At 44.2% G+C, this 22,345-nt stretch overlaps 1 protein-coding gene across 2 annotated transcripts in view; it reads right to left on the bottom strand.

Annotated features, from left to right (window-relative positions):
* TTC17 (tetratricopeptide repeat domain 17) overlaps window positions 1-22,345 on the bottom strand; it is a 3,338,929-nt gene that overhangs the window by 2,852,308 nt on the left and 464,276 nt on the right. For both annotated transcript variants that reach the window (XM_044083397.1, XM_044083398.1), the window contains exon 5: window positions 16,342-16,473. In XM_044083397.1, the coding sequence (XP_043939332.1) occupies window positions 16,342-16,473 (132 nt within the window). The remainder of the gene's footprint in view (window positions 1-16,341; window positions 16,474-22,345) is intronic.

Below are 22,345 nucleotides of genomic sequence, written 5' to 3'. Positions count from 1 at the left end.
TAGCTGTGATTATCTTAAAAGACTTTGCAGGTTTTAAAATACATTTGAAAGAGTACATCTCATTAAGACCTGGATAGAGACATGCAAACTTAAGTAGTTGCCAAAACAATTCCATTTTTCAACTAACAAATGTACTGGGCCACCTCTAGCATCTGAGGTTACACACACTATAGCTCTAAACATAAAACCATGATTAGGAAAAGAGTGAGTGTATAAGCTAGGGCATTGTCTAGTTTATTTCTAATGCTATACAAATGTTCATATACTCTGTCCCTCAACCTTCTATCAGTCTTTCCGATATAGAAGGCAGGGCAGCTGTGACACTTAGCAAGATAGACCACTCCTTTTGTATTACGATCAAACCTATGTTTAGTAGTATATCTAAACCCCTCTGATAGAGAAGTTTGTCCCTACCTCTATGTATCTACAATATGGGCACATATGACATTTATACATGCCCCCTTGTTTTGTACTACCTTTCTTAAAGACTACCTTAGGAAAATCATGTAGTTATTTAACAGTAGGTAGGTCTGTTTTTATAAATTCCCAGTTCTTTCGTATTATGTTTACAAAATCATAGCTATCCATATAAAATGTAAAATTATGTTATGGCATTTTGGGAACAGGAACACATTTTTGGAGTGACCCACATTATGGAACAGATTAGCTTTTATACTCGCTTCCTGGATGATGTATTTATTTTATTCAAAGCAAACGAAAATGAAGCCTTGGTCCTTGGTTAATCAGTTGAATAACACTACTGATTTTTTAAAATTTACACAGTGTTTTAACAGTGATAGAATATCTTACCTTGATATAGATTTAAGAAAGGACAGGATAAACAAATGTTGGAAAGCAAGTATATTTAGAAAGGAAACGTATTCCAACACATTCCTTCATTATAGTAGTTGCCACCCATCATTTCAAAAACGTTCCGTAGTAAAAGGACAATTAGTAAGGGTGGCCCGAATGGTCTCAGATGAACAGGACTTCTTGGAGGAATGTAACAAACTAGTAGAAGCGTTTAAAAAGAGGGGCTATTCCAGATGTATTACTGGATGAAATAAGTCAAGTAGTAATAAAAAAGAGAATTTTAGGTACTTATGAACCTATTTTAGTCCCTAAACACTCTAACACAGGTTTAGATAGTGTTATTGCCCAAGAGGGCACTTTATTGGATGAGCTACCTAGTAAACCTGTGGACCCATGTAGTCTTATTCTCACATTTTATATGGATCGCTACGATTTTGCAAACATAATACGAAAGAATTGGGAATTTATAAAAACAGACCTACCTACTGTTAAAGAACTATATGATTTTCCTAAGGTAGTCTTTAAAAAAGGTAGGAATTTGAAGAAATTATTAGAAACTCATATACCTATTAATTTTAGTACAAAACAGGGGGGCATGTATAAATGTCATATGTGCCCATATTGTAAATACATGGGGGTAGGGACAAACTTCTCTATCAGAGGGGTTAGATATACTACTAAACATAGGTTTGATCCTAATACAAAAGGAGTGGTCTATCTTGCCAAGTGTCACAGCTGCCCTGCCTTCTATATCAGAAAGACTGATAGAAGGTTGAGGTCTATCAAATGTATTTTAAAACTGAGAAGTCTTTTAAGATAATCACAGCTATATATTTTAAAGCAGTTTTTTTTTAAAAACGTTTTAGGGCAGAAATGTATATTATTCTACATAGAAAACATTTTATGAATTTTACATGTTATGCATATTATATTATTTTACTAAATAGAGTTGTCCCAGTAGGAGAGATGTATGAGTTATGCATCATTAGTTTAACTGTTTTAGTTTAAATTACATGTTTTTTTGGAGTATGTACATAAAGTCAGAAATTCATTTATAGGTATGGTTTCTGACTTCTCTACTTTTTATATAGTATATTAAGTATTTTATAAGTTTTTAGAATGTTTTTAGAATATTTATAGATATATAAATTATGATTTAAATTAATAAATATGTTAAAAGATTTTAATTAATTTATCTAAAAGTAGATATAATTCATGGCATGTGTGTTTAAGGCATTTTGGCTTAGGCTGTGAGGGTATGTATATGCATTGGTTGGTGCTGATCAGCTGTTCTAATTAGTAGGGCGGATCAGGTGACTGATGTTCATTTTATATACTGTGTTTTGAATATGTAATTGCATCTGAAGAAGTCTAGCTATCCAGCCAGACGAAAAGTGCTTTATGGAATAAAAAGTTTGCATTACTAGCTTGCAAGTTCATGGATTTATTCTTTTTGTGGAGCATTAGTCGGTTTGTTGCTGCTGTTTTTTCCTAGCTGAAGTGATGGCCAGAAGCAAGGCTGTTTTCCGAAAGAGGAATTTCAACTCTGCTAACACTGCAGGCTCAAAGGGAGGTAGCATGAGCTTTTCCAACACAAAGTTAAGGTCCCAAGCAGGGGTGAGGCTCTTCTTGGTGGCCTTAGGTTGTTAGCCCCTCTCAGGAACTGGTTGATGAAAGGGTAAGAGAAGAGAGGTGTCTCAGTGCTGTAATGAGCAGAGATGGCAGAGGCATGGATCTTAATGGAAGAGAAAAACAGGCCTCTGTGGAGTACGTCTGCTAGGTAATCCAGGATGAGAGGTAAGGAGGGCTGTGCTGTATCCGCTCCTTTAGTGTGAATCCAGGAACAATACCTTTTCCACTTATCAGCATAGGATTTCCTTGTACTGGGTCATCTGGCTTCATGTATGACATCCAGTACCTGCTTGCTTAGGCTGGCCACTCGAGGAGAATTCAAGGATAAGCCCGGCTGCAAGGTTCAGGGTCTGCAATTGCAGATGCAAGATCTGTCCCTCCTGCTGAGTCAGGAGGGTTGGGATCTGGGGTAGGTACGCCATGGAGGCACTGGTGATAGACTGTGCAGTAGTGTGTACCAGTGTTGGCATAGCCAGTCTGGGGCAATCAGGACTGCCCTTGGTCTTTCCTGCCTTATCTTGAGTAATACTCTTGTAAGAAGAAACAGAAGGGGAAATGCATAGATTGAGAGGTTTACCCACTGGAAGGATAGGGCATCCACTTTCCAGGCCTTGCTGTGAGGTACACTGGTGCAGAAGTTGCTAAGCTGGTGGTTGTAGGGAGAGGAAAATAGGTCCACCTTCGGGGTACCCCATTCCTAGGTCACAAGGCTGAAGGTGTTGTGGTTTAATTGCCACTGGTGTGGGTCTAGGAGATTTCTGCTTAATTTGTCTGCCAGAGAGTTTTGGTTGCCTGGCAGGAATTGAGCTTGCAGGCAAATATGCATGGCTGAGGCAGTGTTCCACAGGGTCATGGCTAGCCTGCATAGTGGGTAAGAGTGGGTTCCCCCTGCTTGATTTACCACATCACTGTGATGTTGTCGGTTTTTGTTAGTAGGGGCCCTGGTGAGTAGGGATCTGAAAGCTGTCAGAGCATGCTGAACATCTTGCATCTCTTTTTGGTTGATGTACATATGAATTTGGTTTGAGTTCCAGTGGCCCTGAATGCACCTGCCGCCCAGATGTGCACCTCAGGCAAAGTCTGATGCGTCTGCGGTTAGGGTCTGGGAGGCGTGGGGTTGAGTAAAGGGGAGTCCCTTGTTGTGGTTGCATGCTGCTGCCCACCAAAGAAACTCTTTTCTTAGACAAAGTATTATAGGTGTGATAGTTTCCGGGTCCTGAGAATGTTGGCACCAAAGACCAAGTATCATTGAAGCTTCCTCGAATGCAGTCTGGCATATGGAATTAGTAGAATGCAGGAGGCCATGAACCCTAGAGTCTTCAGGATTTTCCTTGCGGATAACTGGGTTCTGGTAGCCATTTGAGCGAAGAAGCCTGTCAGATAGGTTTGTTTTTCTGGAGTAAGAAATGCCCTCTGGGATGCTGTGTCCAAGCTTGCTCCTAGGAATACGATTTTTTGACTGGTGACTAGTTTGGATTTCTTTTCGTTGACAGTGTACCCCGGGGAGGTTAGAAGGTCCTTTACAAATGGCAGGCGCTGCAACAGCTTTTCCTGACTGTCTGCCTGAATTAAGCAATCGTCCAAGTAAGGATAAATTTGAATATTCTGTCGGCAGTAAGCAATGGCTGGAGCCAAGCATTTTGTGAAAACTCTGGGAGCAGTGGATAAGCCAAAGGGAAGTGCAGAGAACTGATAATGCATAGATCCTGCCCTGAAACGTAGATATTTCCTGCAGGAGTCCCTGACTGGGATGTGCAGACAGGCCTCCTCTGGGTCTAGGGTGGCTAACCATGCATCTTTGGACAGCATATTGAGGAGCTGCTGTAGGGTGAGTATTTTGAATTTTGGTACCACCAGGAAGGTGTTTAGAAAGGAAAGATCTACGATTGGGCGCCAGGTGCCCTCTTTTCTGCGTACCAGGAAAAGTCTGGAATAAAAACCTTGGCCTATCTGTTCTGCAGGAACAGGCTGAATTGCCCTTATGGAGAGCAGGGACTGAACTTGGTTTTGTGCCTCTGCCCACTGGTTTGGAGGAAGGTCTGGGAACCCTTTTGGGGTTGGCAGTGTGAGGAAATAAAATTTGTACCCCTGAGATATGAGGACCCATCGATCATTGGTGATGGAGGTCCAGTTTTTCTGCATGGTGAGCAAGTTTTCCTCCTAGGGGCACGAGCAATTGGGCAGAGGTGAGGAGTGGAGTTGAGAAGTCATTGTGAATTCTTTCCGTAAGGGGGTGGCTTAGCACTCCTTGCTTTAGAAATGGAGGTACTCCATTGCTTAGATCTCTGCATACCCTGAGACTGTAATCTGACGGGTCTGTCTCCCCTGGGTCTAGTTTGAGATGGCCTTGAAGGGCTGGAAAGGACCAATGTTTTGAGGGGCAATGCCTACTGAATCTTGGAGGCTGCACTTGCAAAAAATCTTTGACTGTCTGCATAGACTTAGCCTCTTCTTCCATCTTTTTTAAAACCTCTTCTGCTTTGGTGCCATACAGATTGTTCTTGTTCAGAGGAACGTCCAACAATTTTGATTTGACATGGTCTGCCAAGGTCTGCTCCTTAAGCCAGGCATGCCTTCTAAGTACAGAACCTGTGACTGCTGCCATGCAAGATTCTTCCAGGGTGTCAAACATACAATGCAGGGTACGCCTGATGACTTGACTGGCAGAATGCATAAGCTCTTATAATTTTTTATTTCCTGCACAGTCAGAAAAGGTAGATAATTTTTGCTTAACATGTTCCATAGTATGTTGCTGGTATTTCAGTAGATGTAACTGAGAATTCAATGCTCTAATGGCGAGAGTTGCGGAGGTGTATACTTTTTTACCCCATCTGTCTAAAGCTTGGGAATCCTTGTTCGAAGGAGTGGGATTCTTAGCTGTAGTTGCTTTTTTTCCTTTAGGTCCTTGGGAGATTAAAAATCCTACTGCTAACCCAGAGGTAAAGAGAAATTTGTGAAAGTCAGGGACTCTGTAGTACCAGTCAGGTTTCCTTGGAGCTGGGGGTAAAGTATCAGGAGTTAGACTGGATTCCATAAAGACATCCACAACATCCAGAACAGGAGAGATAGCCAAGGGTCCATGCTGAGGTAACTCAAAATTCCGAGTCTCTTTTTGGACTGAGAATATTCCTGGCATTCCCACTGGAAATGCTCTCTCAAAATATGTAGGGTTTCACCAAAAGAAAAATCCTCTGGAGGGGTGGCAGAAGGAATGGATTCCTCTGCATCTGAATCCTCAGGCAGAGAAGGGCATGTCGTCATATTCAGAAACCTCATAGTCTGACTCTTGGTCAGATAAAGCTGCTGGCGACAAGTCTCTTTTAGCAGGGGGAAGGCTGGCTTCCCCTCATCAGCATGATCAGGTAGTCTGTCATTTTAAGCATCCGAAATTGTGGCAAGGAAGCAGGCGCTTGAGTTTGGGTCTTTTTTTAGGCATAGCTCGTACTTTTGGCCTTAGAAACTCTGTAGTTTTAGAAAGTACTGAAGACGTGAAAAGTCGTTGGTTTGCGTCTAATATCGGTAGTGCGAAGAACTTCCTCAGAAGCCGATGCCTGCACAGCTGTTCCGGACCCATCCAAGGTAAAGACATTCACGGGTTCCACAGTCTAAGAGTCTTGCGGCATACTGGACTCCAAACGGGGCTTGGAAGCGACCTACGAATCCATCAAAGCCAGCATCAGGGGCTGCAAAAGATGCTTAGGAGTTCCGACGAACTGGCGACTAGCTTAACAGAAGCATCGGCGGTTTTGGACCTGTGCGGTCTCCCTCTGTCTTTATCCTTACGGTTTTCGGAAGATCAGTAGTCAGATGGCTTACCGAAGCCATTTCGGAATACAGAGATCGAGAAGGAAAGTATTTAGCTACAATAAGGGCCCAACAACGAATAGTCCAGGCGTTGAACAAAGCACAAAACAAACAGCGAGGTACGTCGTGGTCTGGGCCTAAACAGGTGATGCAGTAAGAATGGAAATCTTGGTGTGGCATTTGCTTTCCACAGGCAAGACAATTGTTAGCTTTTTCTGACATCGGTTAGAGAAAGAAAAAAGGATCCCCAATAGGATACTTAGCTTTAGAAGACTTCAAGATGATTCAATTGCAGAATGAAAACTCAGGTAGCAGCCGACTGGCACTCGTGCAAACTGCTTCTGCTTCGGGCTCCTTGGCAAGAAAGACTGGTGTAATGGTGTTGGCTACCTGTTTTTATACCCCTGACAACCTGATGTCAGTCCTGAAGCGACAGCAACCGAAGCAGAAATACTAAGCGCCTGGTATTCGGGCTGAATGAGGGCTACCCCTGGCAGGATAACCAAAGTGTGATGATTGCAACAGTGAAACACGAAGGACATCTAGTTACTTAGGAGGGGAGGTTTAGTTACGATAGGAAAAAACTACATAGGTTTAGCAAAATTCTGTACAGTGCAAAAACTATCAATAAAGATGGCCAAAAAGGTAAGAATCACTTATCTGTGGTCCAGGTAATGGAATCACGTCTGTGCTGGAAGTTGGCAAATGAGATCTGGGCAGTTAGAGGAAGTGTGAGGCATCATGGAAAAGGGAGGAGCTCGAGGTTCAGATCATAAGATGTATGAAGCTGCCGACTTGCATCTGATATTGAATCCTATAACCCATCAGTGAAGATGACAAACATCAGATCACATATTTAAATTCCTGTAAAGCCTTGTCCTTACCCTGAAGGGACTTTAACACATCAGCAGCAGCTTCAGCAAACAAATGACCATCAAGAAGGGCATCCATCAACTTAGTCTGAATATCACCAGGCAAAGGTTGAAGCCGAAGCCAAGAATACCTCCATCACTGACTAAATAGCAGCAGCTCTCGAGGGAGCATCTGCTGAATCACAACTACACTTGATGGAATAATGAGCCACCTGGGAGGAAGTCCCTAACAGAGAGAGAGCTAAAGTTTTACCATCAGAGTTAGAAAGATCAGAAATAACCTAACAAGCATGACACAAGACAGTTTACGAGTACCTGGACATATCGGTCTCATAATTAACAGCCTTAAAACCCAAGGTAGCAGAGATGTTAACATTCTTGCCTAGTCTTTCCATAGTCCTGCTATCTTTACCAGTGGGTGGTAACTTGGGAGAAGGAAGCAACTGAGAGGGCGTGTCAGAGGCTACAGACACCACCAAGGGGGTCAGCAGCAGGGCACTTGTTTACAGTCCTCAGGCACCCTATAGAATCTATCAGGTTACTTAGGAGCAGAGGACTGAGAGTTTGGAACCTTAGAAACACTGGAAAATGCATTCAACAAGGCAGCCAAAACAAGAGGAACAGCAGAAGGTTTAGGACAGTCCATCTGCAGAAAATAGAAGTTATGTCCTTACCATAACGTTCCATGTGGAGTGTTCATCTCGCCTTTGTTCTTACACATGGGTTCGGAGCCGATCCTCGGCTCCGTGTCGGCCGCTTGCAAGCTCTGCATCGAGAAGAAGCTCGAGACAACCTAATACCCACAATCCCCCTCTGCCTTTACCTCAGATCTAGTTTGCAAGCAAACCAGTAGTCAGAGAGAGAACACTCATGCCAATATCACATATGCACAGAAACTAAGAGTCTATATATATATATATATATATACATATATACACATATATATACATGTCCACTATATACACAACAACTGCAATGCAGAAGCAGAATGCCCCAGACCAGGCACCAAACTGAACGTTCTTCCTAAGGCGGGAGGGTGGGAATGTAAGAACAAAGGAGAGATGAACACTCCACATGGAACGTTATGGTAAGGACATAACTTCTATATGTGATAGTGTTCAATCTCGCCGTTTGTTCTTACACATGGGTAGCGTCCTAGCTCCTTGTTCCTGAGGAACTCACGGAAGGGCGTTCTTGAGCACAGTGGAACCAAAGGTTGCCCTGTCCCTAGAAACCTTGTCTACCTTATAATGAGAAATGAATGTATGTGGTTTAGACCAAGTAGCAGCCGCACAAACAGCGTCTAGTGGTAGGCGAGCTGCATGAGCCAGGGATGTAGACACTGACCTTGTGGAATGTCCTTTGGGTTTGTGCAAAAGAGTTTGATCTGAAGAATCATAGACATAGATGATACAATCAGTTAACCACTTAGAAAGAGTTCTTTTGGTAACCGCTACTCCTTTTCTGTTATCAGCAAAGGCTACAAAAAGTTGATCAGATTTCCTGTGATCTTTTGTTCTATCCAAGTAAAACCTTAGTTGTCTGTGGACATCTAATTTGTGCAACATATACTCCATTTTATTGGAGTGATTCTTGAAGAAAGTGGGTAATTCAATGGACTGATTAATATTGTTAATAGAACAAACTTTAGGAAGGAAGGATGAATTAGTGCGAAGAGAAACTCTGTCAGAGTGAAAGATCAAATAAGGGTGTTTAATGGAGAGAGCTTGAAGTTCAGATACTCGCCTAGCGGATGTAATGGCTACCAAAAAGAGTGTCTTCCATGACAAAAATTTCAATGGGCAAGAGGAGGCTGGTTCAAAGGGGGGCAGCATCAACTTAGATAATAATAAGTTTAGACTCCAAGGTGACGTAGGAGATCTAATTGGTGGTCTAATATGAAAGAACCCTTTTAAAAAGGCTTTACAAAGTCTGTGGGCCATAACAGGAGCCCCACATTCTTCCACATGGAAATTAGAAATGGCAGCCAATTGAACTCTTAATGTGGCAGGAGAAGCACCCTGATGGAACAATTCTGTTAAAAACTCTAATATTTTATTCAAGGGAGCTATAACAGGGTCCACTTGCTGTGTATTCGCCCAGAATACAAAGCGCTTCCATTTACTAGTATATGTTTTAGTAGTGGAAGCTTTATGAGAAGCCACTAATATATTCTGAACTGCAGGCGAAAGAAGATCAGACCTGGCTAAGTTGGGAATTGGAGCAGCCAAGCTGCTAGATGGAGGGACAAAAGCGACGGGTGGGGAGCCCCTGACGAGTGAGTCAATAGATCTGGCTCTGGGTCCAGAATCCAGGGTCCCCGAATGCAGTGTGTTATGAGGAAGGGGAACCAAATTTGACGAGACCAGAATGGGGCAATGAGGATTATTGTCCTGTGTAGGTTGTTGGCTTTCTGGAGAAACTTTGAGATCAGGGGGGAGGGAGGAAATGCGTACAGGAGACCCGGGGCCAATAGTGAATCAGTGCGTCCCTGGGGACTTCCCTGGAGGGGTAATAGGGCAAAGTAGCTCCTGCATTTGGCGTTCATTGGAGACACAAACAGATCGCAGGAAGGCTGGCCCCACGCGAAAAATCTTTTCGCAACTGACTGTTTTAGGGACCACTCGTGCGGTAACAGTATTGCTCTGCTCAGCCTGTCGGCTATGACGTTGGATGACCCGGGATGTGCGTTGCTATCAGAAAGCGACCCGTGGACTCCGCCCATTGCCAGATTCTCATGGCCTCTCTGCATAGCTGATAGGACTTGGTTCCCCCTTGCTTGTTTATGTACCAGACTACCGACATGTTGTCCGTCTGAACTGCAATAGTTCCCAGAGGAAGAAGGGGAGCAAAGTGTTGCAACGCTAGAAACACTGCCCTCAACTCTAGAACATTGATGTGCAGATTGTACTCTAAATTGGTCCATTCGCCTTGGACTGTCTGTCCCTGAAAGATGCCCCCCCCACCCTATCAGGGAAGCGTCCGTGGTCACCGTAGCTGTAGGCGTGGGTAGCACAAATGGTCTCCCCTTGGAAAGGTTGCAAGTTTGAAGCCACCAGTTCAGGTGTGTTTTGCATGTGTTCGTTATAAGAATCTCGTGTGTTAGAGGTAGTTGTTGGAACGACCATTGTGCAAACAGTAGCCATTGTAGGACTCTCATGTGCAGTCTTCCCAAGGGTATTGCAATAAGAGAAGCTGACATGAGTCCCAAAACCTTCAGTACTAGTTTTGCTGGGGATTTCCTGGACAAAAGAAGACGTATGTAAGTCTGAAGTGAAAGTATCCTTTCTGGAGGAAGTCTTAGAATTAACTGATGTGTATCTAATTCCGCTCCTATGAATAAGATACGCTGTGATGGCTGTAGTAAGGATTTTCCGAAGTTTACGGAAATTCCTAGGTGAATACACAGTTGAAGAGTGTAGTCTCTGGCCTGTACTAGTTGACGCTGGGTGGTGGCAGAAAGGAGCCAGTCGTCCAGATACGGAAACACCTGGAATCCTAGGCGTCTCAAGTGCGGCGCTACCACTGCCATGCATTTGGTGAAGACCCTGGGGGCTGAGGTCAGGCCAAAGGGCAGGGCTCGAAACTGAAAGTGACTGGCACCCAGCCGGAAGCGCAAATGATCTCTGGATGCCCTGGCCATTTTGATGTGGTAGTATGCATCCTTCAGATCTATTGAGCACATCCAGTCGTCCTTCTGTAAGAATGGAAGGATCGATTGAAGCGTGACCATTCGGAACTTTTCTTTCTTGACGAAGGTATTGAGGTCGCTTATGTCCAGAATGGGCCTCCAGTCCCCTGTTTTCTTTGGAACTAAAAAGAACCTTGAGTACGTTCCGAATCCTCTTTGGTCCGCTGGGACTGGTTGGATGACTTTTTTTCTAGCAGCTTTGAAATTTCTATAGCTGCTGGCTCTCGCAGATGGGGCACATCTGGGAGTCTTTTCTTTGGAATGGGATAAGATAGAAATGGTATATTGTAACCTGTGGTAACCAGGCTGTGTGCCCACGTGTCTGTAGTTATGTTTTGCCAGGCCTGAGGGTATAAAGCTAGCGACCCGACTGCCTCCAGAGCAGGACAGTCGGGCCTCCTCTCAGGAGTGCTGGAAAGGTTTACCAGGAGTGTATCCCTGTCACCTTGATTCTGCGGACCCCTCTGCCGCCAGGGCGGCATCTTCCACCTCTGCCCCTCCTCTGCCTCTAGAAGGGCATCACCCTGTGTGCCTGGGAAAGATCCTTGGGGTTTTGAAACCACATTTTTCCACCACGTTGCCCTTTGGGGTACGGTCTGGTTGGGGTGGAAAAACGGACTCCGACAGCAGACAGAGTCTTTCCCTCCTGTTCACACCGGGTAAGGGTCTCCTTTACTTTGGGGCCAAAGAGAGTGGCACCGTCAAATGGGGCGTTAGTAAAGGAAGACTTGAAGGCTTCCGCAAACTGAACATAAGCGCATCCAGGATTGTCTGCGAAGAGCAATCGCTGAAGCCGCTGCCCTACTCGAACCCTCGGCTGCGTAAGAGATCAGCCTCATGGACGAGTTCACAATGGATGTAAGGGTATTAAGTTGCGCTGTCACTTTCTCTGAGACAGCAGCATCTGTAGTACCCTGGAGGGTATCTCCCAACTCTTTGACTAGATCCCTCTGTAGTAGTGTAAAGTGGGTCAAATAGTTCAGGGATCGCATGGAAAAAGCAGCTGAACTAAAATGCGCTTCCCATACCTGTCCATAGTCCTAGAATCTTTATTAGGGATGGACAGATGAGGAAGATTCCGACATCTCCTTTTTCGTGGCCGCTGCCACCACCATAGCGTCCACTGGAACTCCTTTTGTCAAGTAAGTTTTGTCCTGGGGTGCAGTGATATACTTATTGGGCTTCCTAGGGACTGGTTCCACTGTGTCAGGAGCCTCCCGCCCTTGAGCAATAAGTTCCATTAATTCATCGAAGGGCGGAGTGACCCAGGAGGAGGAAGGGCGAGCACCGAATGCCTTCAGCAAGACTGACTCATCCTCAGAAGGGGGAAGGGACTGCCAGTCACCTCTCTGTTTCAGGATCTCCAATATGTCAGAAAGAGACATCTTCTGAAGGTGACTTAGGGGACCCTTCTGACTCATCCAAGTCAGTATCGGATGTCAAAGATTCTTGTGGAGAATCTAAGTGTCTCCTCTTACACAATCTTTTCCTAGGGACTTCTTCGTGGGGAGCATCCGAAGAAGCCTCCGAGGAAGAGGGGGCACCCTCCAGGGGTGGCTGAGACACCGGTGCTCGACGCTTGGATGTAGCCGTGGGTGCAGAGGAGGATAACGGCCCTTTATGGGGAGGAGAGGTTGCTTCTACTGATGTGGTTGTCTGGGTAGACAACACCTTCCTCATGAGATCGAAGGCCCCCGGGTCCCGAGTCGAAGAATCTCCCGGTTCCGAAGAAATGGGAAGAATCCCCGAGACAGGCACCGAAGGCATCGACCCCGAGGACGGAGCCGAATCGATCCACGCAGAGGCCCTGAGGGGAAGAGTCGGAACCGAAACGTCGGTTCGAGACTCGGCCCCGGAACCAAGGACAGATAGTCGGCTCAGAGACTCCGGTACCGGATCCGACGGAGTCGAGGTGAGAGGAACAGACCGAGAAAAGGACGGTTCTGGACCCGAGGGCTCCACAATCAGAAGATCAACCTCTTCCGGCTCCAAAGACTGGACAGGTCTCGGAGGAGGAATGGATGGAGACAATGGGAGGCCTTCAAGTTTCGACACCAACTGGGTGGAAACCGAAATAAGTTTGGATAGGGCCGAATGCTCCAATAACTTCTGCACCACACGATCCACATCGACATCGGAGAGCTTAGAAGAAGAACGGGTCGAAGGAACCAAAGACGGAGCCGACCTCAATAGAGTCGAGGGAGGGAGCTCCATCACCGGTTCCAAGACTCGAGGCTCAGGAACTGACACCAGTTGAACACTCGGCCCCGAAGTCTGTGGAACCGGTGATCTAACTTTACTCGAAGAGCTCGGAGCCGATGACTTGGGCTCCGACGTCTTCGATTCCTTCGAGGATTTGGATGCCTGGTCTGAAGCATCCAGAGCCTCCTGAAAGGAAGGTTTTAATAACCCCCTGTCCATGAGTTTCCTGCGCCTATCTGTCATGACCCTCCCACTAAAAGAGTGACAAATTGAACAGTCCTCTTGTAAGTGGAGAGGGCCAAGGCAGTAGACACAGGAACTATGGTTGTCAGTAACTGACATTTTTTGGCCACACTGGCAACGTTTAAAGCCTGATTTAATTTTCTCAGACATCTTACAGGTAAGAGAAAAAGTCAAGTCCAGTAGAGAGACAAATCCAGTAGAAAAAAGTCGAATCCGATATATAAGTCAGTCCGGTTGTCAAAATTAAGTAAGGGGTGGAAGGCCCCGAAAAACTCTAACCAGTCTAATTAAACTTAACGGTACCGAGAATTTCTACCTACCACACACACATACACTATGTCTACCAAAAAGTACTTTTAGAACAATTTTTTGTCAAATAAAACAAAAATAAAGTTTTATCTTACCTGAAGTTGCTCGAGCTAGATCCCAGTGATGCGAACGCAGCAGCGGCAAACTAGATCTGAGGTAAAGGCAGAGGGGGATTGTGGGTATTAGGTTGTCTCGAGCTTCTTCTCGATGCAGAGCTTGCAAGCGGCCGACACGGAGCCGAGGATCGGCTCCGAACCCATGTGTAAGAACAAACGGCGAGATTGAACACTATCACATCTCATAGTATATTTTATGAACCTCAGACATCTGAGCACAATCCCATTTAAATAACTTCATCATCCTGGATGTTGTCCCCCCCAAAGAAATGTCTTCAAAGGTAGCATCAGGACTGGTAGATTCCTATTCCTCTGACCCACAGACCAAAGGAAAAGGAATTTGGGAAGAGTAAGCAAGGGATTCCTCATCGGAATCCATCTCCGCAAAGGAATCCTGATCCCTGGGTCTTTTAATGGGAGAAGACTGGAGGGGAGAGGGGCTGGAACAGAAACTCCCTGAGGAGGTTTCAATACCATCAAAGCACTAAACAAACCCCCGAGTGAAGGCCTGCCATTCACTATGTGGGTCCTTAGCAGCTGAAATAATAGGTTTAGTTTTCTGCTTTTTCTTTAAGAGGACATCCGCCTTGCAAAACGTAGAAGGCTCCAACCCCAGACGACATTCAATAATTGCAAAAGGGACGACTTCTCTGCCCAAAATGGGCACCTTGGAAATAAGTTGCAGTCACTCCTGAATATCTGCCAACGACGTCTGCAAGGCCTCCACAGATGTGCCTAAGGCTGGATACTCACCAGCCTCCAAACCAGTCATGGCCACAGATCCAATGATGAAGCAGAGTGAACCTCCGGACTTTGACTTGCCTCGGAGGAGACATCTAGCACAGGCCGAACAGCAGAAAAATCTGGCCTAGATTTCTTAGACTCCTTTACAGATGACTGCCCCTCAGAGCGGGAATTTTCTTCCATTGTATCTTTAGCCAAGAGCTTACTATGTTGATTCTCCAGATACAAAGCCAAAGAAAGCCTACTACTGAGGGTCTTGGGAACAAAGGCTTGACAGACGTAACAGGATTTATGGTTGTGGGAAACATCAAGGCAAAACGAGCACTGTTTGTAATGGTCTTTATAGGGAATCAGTCTCCCACACTGGCATTTACCCTTCTTGGATGACATGAAACCCCTCAAGCAACAAAAAATAAAGATAGTTGAGATACAATAAACCTCAACAGGGTACTTCTCTGCAATGGCTTGGTGAACCAGTAACAGAACAGGAGTTCAAGACTGATGATCAAGAGATGGCGTTTGTACTGGCAGCAAAGTTGTTCTGAGCTTGGTAAGTCCAGACATCACCTTTATGCCCTACATTATGCAAGGAGCATACCTGTGATGTACAGAGTAACTTAAAGCAACCTAAAGGCTTTGGGGTACACTGGCCAGATGGTCAAGCCACCCTTGGCAAGGGATCCTTATTGTAATGAATACTGAAACCGTGAAATGGAAGGACATCTGTCCAAGTAGCCCCCAACTGCATTACTGATGCATTCACAGTTGCTCTACTAACCTACATTATTAACTGCATTACTCTTTTCTCTTTTTAATATTTTCCCTTACTCTTTTTAATATTTTCCATAGTCAAGCTGCCTCTTTTTCTGGTTAATGGTTATAAAGTGCAGGCAGTACTACAGTATATTTTGCAATTTTATATTTCTCTGCACTATATACTAGCTTGCAACTACAGCTATGTGAGCAACACAGTATTCATGCAAGCTATGTAAATGCCTAAGTTATTGCATTGCTTTTCTCCTCTCATATATCCGCATTGACAATCTATTCAACCTTCACTTTTACTGTATTTTGTATTCCTTCTGATATATCGTGTAATTGCTGTTAAACATGATCTTTGTCCCCTCAGGTCTCCACTGAAAAAGTGTTTTATCCCAGTCAGATTTACCCAGTAAACATAGTAGAAAAATACCCTGGGTAATACAAGTATTCATCAGAAGCCACTTTATAATAATGCCATCTGGCCTTCAAACTGCTTCACGCTCACAGTATCCCTTGTTCAACACGGTCATTTAGGGTGCTACGTCTGGGCATTTTTCCAGGCAAACATATCACAACTCAACTCACATGACCTGCAGTTCAAAACACAATCAAGGTTGCTTAAATCTGGTCAAATATGCAGTATAGTGAAGTTTAGGACTTTTGCCAGTAATTTCTACCATGATACTGCTACAAGACTATCAGTTTTGCTACAGCTGCTTCAACAGGAAAGCTCATTCCTTTAAGCACTAAAAATAGGACCATCTACTCAAAGACATTCGCAAGGCTGTACTACAGTTAAAGGAAACATGACCAAGTAATGAACCATTTCAATAAACTGCAAAAATAAAGGAAAATGAAAGCCTGGGTAATGCAGGGCATTTTCCCCATAAATCCTTATACCCATGCATGGGGTTTTGAGACTTGCACAGCCTCAGCTAATAAGACCAAAGCCAAGGTAACAAAACTTAGGGAAAATTGAGACTCACTCAATCACTTACCCATCTTGAATTTTGTACCACAGCAAGCATTACAACAAAACCCAAGTTTCAAAGTATTTAACAGCAAAATACAGCCAACACATTTGTAAGCAACACATTTCAACTGTACTGGTGAAGTATTTTATAACATATTATAGTCTTCAGCTGTAACTTACCCTAAGCAAAGCTTCATGAATTCTGTGTCCTACTTCATCAGGATTTCTCCCCAGATTCTTGGGGAATGAACTAAAAATAGGATCTTCTTTTGATAAGAGAGGTGCAGTGAGGTTTGTTCTTTCTTGAATTCCCTGTTGGATAGTGAAGAAAATGAAAATTATACAATTACCACAATGACAAATCTATAGGAGTGGGTTCACCTCAACTCTAGAACTAAGGCTACAGGTCCAGTTAACACCTCAAACTTCCCCAAACTACTACAAATATTCCTCTGTTTCACAATGCAGTGTGTGTTGACTTTCCTACTGCACATCTGAGGTAGACGTTAAGGCAACTCTAAGCCAAGCAACTGAAATGACATCAGCCAAGATGGAAGAAGGTTGGAGGTCACTACAGAGAAAAAACTCATTCCTACATATCTAATAGGAGTGAACACAGTCTGTAATGTTAAAGACCCATGCCCTTCCTGAAAAGAAGGCCTTAAAGTGACTATCTATGCCTAGAGGCCAGATCCACCATGTATTGTTGTGAATACATTCAAGGATAACCAAGTGGTATCCAATCATATGCATTACAAAGCCTTAGTAAAGAAGGTCAATGATGTGGCCACAACGCTAGAATGTGTCCAAGCATCACAACAAGGTGAACATAAAATAAGTTAATGCAATGAGAAAGCCATGTAGCTAGAGTAAAGAAACTTCACTCAGATTTGGAACTAATGTTAAAATAATGAGGAATGCTTCCTGGTAAATATTTTTCTTCCAAATATTATCGTAAATATCTGTGAACATCTAGATAGTGTTACAAAAACTTCAAGGAGCTACTGTAATGAAGAAAGGATACTGGCAAAGAATTTCCTAGTTAAAATTACACTCCACAGACAACTTTGGCACAAAAAAGAAGTTATGTCTTACCATAACGTTCCATCTGTGTTTTTCATCATCTTTCATTCATCACTGATGGGTTCAGTTCCGAGCCCTCTGAACAGAGGTGGCCTTTTTACCAAGATCGCACCAGCCAAAAAATTCTCGAGCTAAGGCTCTACCCAGAATGCCCTCCTCCCTGTTACATCAGATCAAGTTTGCTAGAGAAAAGGAAGTAAAATCGAGGACACTTTTGCGCAAATACTCTAGGGCACCACTTAGACCCAAAGCATCCCCCAGGAACCTTTGGAGGGGAAAGGAGGGTGAGAAGTGAAGAATGAAAGAAGATGAACAACACAGATGGAACGTTAACTTCTTTATCTGATTAGATTGACCTGTTAACAGCCTGCATTTAATTGCTGGAACCTGTGTTCTGAGGGACTGCCTTCCAGACTATCTGCAAATATACAGAGCAGAGTATATTTTTTTGGTTTTAGAGTTTGTACTGTTAGTTGTTGCTTAGATCTCTGTTGAAACTGTTTTTGGCTTGTAGTTTAAATTTGGTGGCTTTTGCAGTTGCCCGCCCCACTGTAGATTTGATTTGGGACACTCCCCCAGTCCCATCTCTTAACCACATTCTACCCAATAAACTCGTTCTACACTTGCTTTTAGTCCTTTTTAATTTAATTGCATTTTTTAAACTGTGTTTGGTCTAATATTGCTACATACTCAAGTGTGCTAGCTTGCACTGCATGTGAATTGTTTTCACTACTGTTTTTGCTACTTTTCAGTAACAAAAAAAAAAAAAAAAAAAAAACCCACTAAGCCTGTTTCCCACCTTTCCTGTAACTAGTGTTGCAGACACAGATTTGCTGTATCCAGGACTGTATGTAAGTTTCTGAACCCCCCAAGCCTTTCTGTGTTGGAGGGAAGCCTTCTAGCTTATCAGTGGGAGTGTTAAGCACTAGGTAACCTGTCTACCACATAAAGAGTGGTTCTGGCCCAGAAATTGTTGTTACTGGCCGTTTGGGCAATCTCTTCCATCTCTCAACTTTCTGATTTGAAAGCCTGCATTTGCGCTTGTTTCTGTCTTGTAACTCGTCTAGTGCAGATACAGATTCTTAGTTTTACCACTTAAATTTGCTTATTCATACTCAGCACTTGTTCAGAACTTGTAAGCACTAAATAAGCTACTAATTACTACAGCACTCACTCTTCCTCATTACCTAGAGGAAAACAGTTTTTGTACTTACTTTTCTCTCTTGCTTAGAGAAAAAACAGCTCTTGTACTCACTTTCCTCACTTATCTAGAGGAAAATAGTTTTTTATTCAGGCATGTCCAAGGGTAGCTCCCAGTAATCCCTCCCGTCTATCTGATGAATCTGGGCATCTTGAGGCAATTTAGAAATTGCCTCATGTACAGACAACCCTCTCCACCTACCACCCAACACTACAACCTGTGAGAGATGCACTTATCTAGCCAAACTGGAGGTAAAGCTATCTCCAAGACTGAACTTGACAGTCATGAGGAGAAGGTAAACATTTGCACCAAACCACACTCATCACAGTCTCACTAAATCTACACCACCAAAATCCACACATAGTAACACAAAAACATTTGCGGAGGCTCTCAATAATAATCTAAGCAATAGTGTCCTCCAAAGCAGAAACGCAAGCAACCTCCATCCCCCAAATCAACCCAAATGACACATAGCCCACAGACTCAGTGTGCCACTCAACCACAGCCAATAAGGCAAAACAACGTACCTAACACACTAGTCATAAGTGACTATAGTCAGACACACTGATGCCCCACTCACAAGGCTAAACAAGGAGAAGGTTACTGTCAGCTGCCTGTTGGGTGCCAGGATCCACCACATAACCCACGCACTCAGGTCACTCCACAAGTACAAATATGACTGACATTCTCCATGTTGGTGTGAATGACCAGAGACATACCTCCCTGGACTACATGAAAAGAGACATGGAAGACCTCTCTCCAATCTTGTAGCCCAGGCAGGTATGACACTAACCCTGAGTATCATTCTGCCATCACCCCGGATGACACAGCAGGACATGGCCAAAATTATTGACTTAAACAATTGGCTAAGCTTCTGGTGTTATTCTAAGGGGATCCGGTACCTGCCTGCTTGGGATGACATGGTAGACAGACCACAATGCTTTGCCACAGATGGCCTGCACCCGTCACCCCTGGGATTCCGGACACTGGCTAAGGCTCTTGCTGCCCCTATAGTGCCTTTTTTAGGCAAGGTTCAAATAAATTCACCACCATAACAGGAACAGGTAAGCAAAAACTGAGGATAATGCTACTCAATGCTAGAAGTCTAAATCTCAAAATGCACTCACTCGAGGCACTCCTTAAAATGGAGAACATCTATATCTGTGCAGTGACTGAGACCTGGTTCAAGGCTCCAGAGAGCACACCTGCACTACCAGGCTATAACTCATACCACACTTTTCAGCCATGTAATCTGGACAGAAACACCAAAGGCGGATGTGTGTCCATATTCATTAAGGATATCCACACCTTCAGGCTAGTTGCTCAGCATAATGCATCTGAGGTTATCCAAGTGCTACTAACTCTGGGCAAAACTGCAATCCAAATTGTAGCTTACTACAGATCCCCCACCATGCCCAAGGACTCCCACTCTTCTTTTCTTGATGTACTGGAAAATATTAGGGTTCAACCAAACACCCTAATAATGGGCGACTTCAGCTACCCCACCATTAACTGGGAAAACTACTAGTGTACCAACTCCTTAGTTCAACGCTTTCTGGAATTCATAAACTCCAATGCCCTGGATCAACTTATCCACACCCTCACCAGGGGCAACAATATCCTAGACCTAGTCATTACCAACATGAGTGACCGGTGTTCCAACCTGAAGTCAACTCCTTGTCAGTCCGATCCAACCATAAGCTAATCACCGTTGATATCCACATCCTGCCCCACCCTCCCATTAAGGAAATCACGATACAAAATGTCTCCAAAGCCAACTTCATGCTTCTTAAGACAGAAGTGGTGAACTTCATGACACCCATGCAGATGGACAATACAGTTACAACTGCTGAATCCTACACAAATGTACTCTATAAGCACTTACACGTCTGCATGGATCGTGCTATCCCAAACAGAACCAAGACGCTATCCTCCAAAAAAAGAAAGCCAATCTGGTGGTCCCCTGCCATAAACAAACCGTACAACAGAAGGAAGAAACTGTTGCAAAAGAGAGCAAAATCCCATGAGTGGAGGAGCTCCCTGGTCAGCCTCAGTAAGAAGCTGAGATCCCTTATAAGACGCTCCAAAGCTAGCTACGAAAACAAAATTGCCACTAATTCTAAGGACAACCACAAAGCATTCTATAGCTATGTCAAGAATCTCTATGGCAACACACAGATCTACTCTGAGTTAAAGCACACAAAGGCACGAAAAATACAGAACCAACTGATATTGCCAACATCCTGGCAGATAGGTTCAGTGCTAACCTTACCCCCCCACCCCCACCCCTTAAAGGGCCCATATCTATACAGGAAGAATGCAGAGTCCCTGTAATCACAACTATGCCGGTAAAAGCTGCACTCTCTACAGCCAAAAACACAGCATCCAAGGGACTGGACAACATCCCAGGCTGTGTTTTACACAAACTTCAGAACAAACTGGTTCTCCACTTAATCACCATGTTCAATAACACCCTCGTATCACGCTTTGTGCCCACTGAATGGCGCACAGCAACAGTTATCCCACTCCACAAAGGGATAGCCACCACTGATCCCGGGAACTATCGACCTATTAGCCTGACGAGTCTGGTCTGCAAGGCCATGGAACGTATCATCATGGAACTCAAAGACATTGGTAACCTCCAAACTCTGGATCCTACCCAGTTCGGGTTTGTGAAAGGCAGATCATGCCTCCTGAACCTGATAGACTTCTTTGAGGCAGTCACCAAAGCCGTAGAAAAGGGTAAGGTGACTCTCACAACCTATCTTGACCTCGCCAGGACTTTCAACACCATCCCCCATTCTGGAATTATAGCTAAACTCACTAAACTAGGTATAAACCCCTACGTCACAAGATGGGTTGCCAACTGGCTCACTGACAGAACCCTCACTGTGAAAGTTGCAGACTCCAAATCTGACCTCAAAGCAGTGACAAGTGGAGTACCACAGGGTTCCGTCCTGTGACCTCTCCTGTTTGGTATCTACTTCTCTGAAGTGCAGGCTAACACAGAATGCCTCTGGCTAACAAAGTTACAAAGTAACAAAGATGACTGCAAACTAGAAGCCATAGTCAAGTCTCCAAATGATGTGGACATCCTACAGAAGGGCCTCTCTGAGACAGATGCCTGATGTCAGAGACATGGCCTCAAGCTCATGCCAAAAAGTGCAGAGTCATCCCCTTTGGTAAAATCTCTGTACCCATGAACTACCACATAGGCAGCAATCTACTTAACACCGAATGTGTAATAAGAGACCTTGGGACCCAGGTGGACAGTAGTCTCTCCTTTGATAGTCACATCGCCACAGTAGTTATGAAGTCCTTCTACGTGGCACACCTCATCATAAAAGGGTTCTCATCCAGGAAAAGAGGTCATTGTTCCCCTCTACTTGACACTCATTACACCCATTACAGAAGTACACCTCTTTTGGACTGTACCTCACAAGACATCTGCAGCAGCTGGAAAGGCCGGAGAAGTACCTCACAGAGGATTACTGGCCTCAAACAAATGTCCTACACTGACCTCCTCAAAAAACTCCAGCTTTACGACGTAGCATATCACCTACTACGATGTGATCTCTGCCTAAAATATAATGCAATGTCAAACCCAGAGCTGTTGGACATGTTACACCTAAAGAAATCCCAATCCCTACACGCTCTAGGGACCTAAACCTTGTCACCACAATAAACAGGACATGATGGAGGAATAGATTCCTGTCCCAGAGACTTCCCATACTCTGGAACAGGCTCCCCATCTAGGTCAAGCAAAGTTCTTCATTAGCACTCCAAGAAAAATCTTGATGACTGGATGGGAAATAGGAAATACACCCAGAGGATCACTTCTGTCTCTCTACTCGACAGTGGCACAGGAAAATAACTTTCTTGGGTGGTGTAAGCCAGGGA

Source organism: Protopterus annectens, chromosome 9.part0 (assembly GCF_019279795.1).
Source record: "Protopterus annectens isolate FY-2018-M chromosome 9.part0, PAN1.0, whole genome shotgun sequence".
NCBI classification, from domain to species: domain Eukaryota; kingdom Metazoa; phylum Chordata; order Ceratodontiformes; family Protopteridae; genus Protopterus; species Protopterus annectens.
Note: the sequence above shows the minus strand (reverse complement) of the source record. Positions and strands in the feature narration are given on the sequence as shown.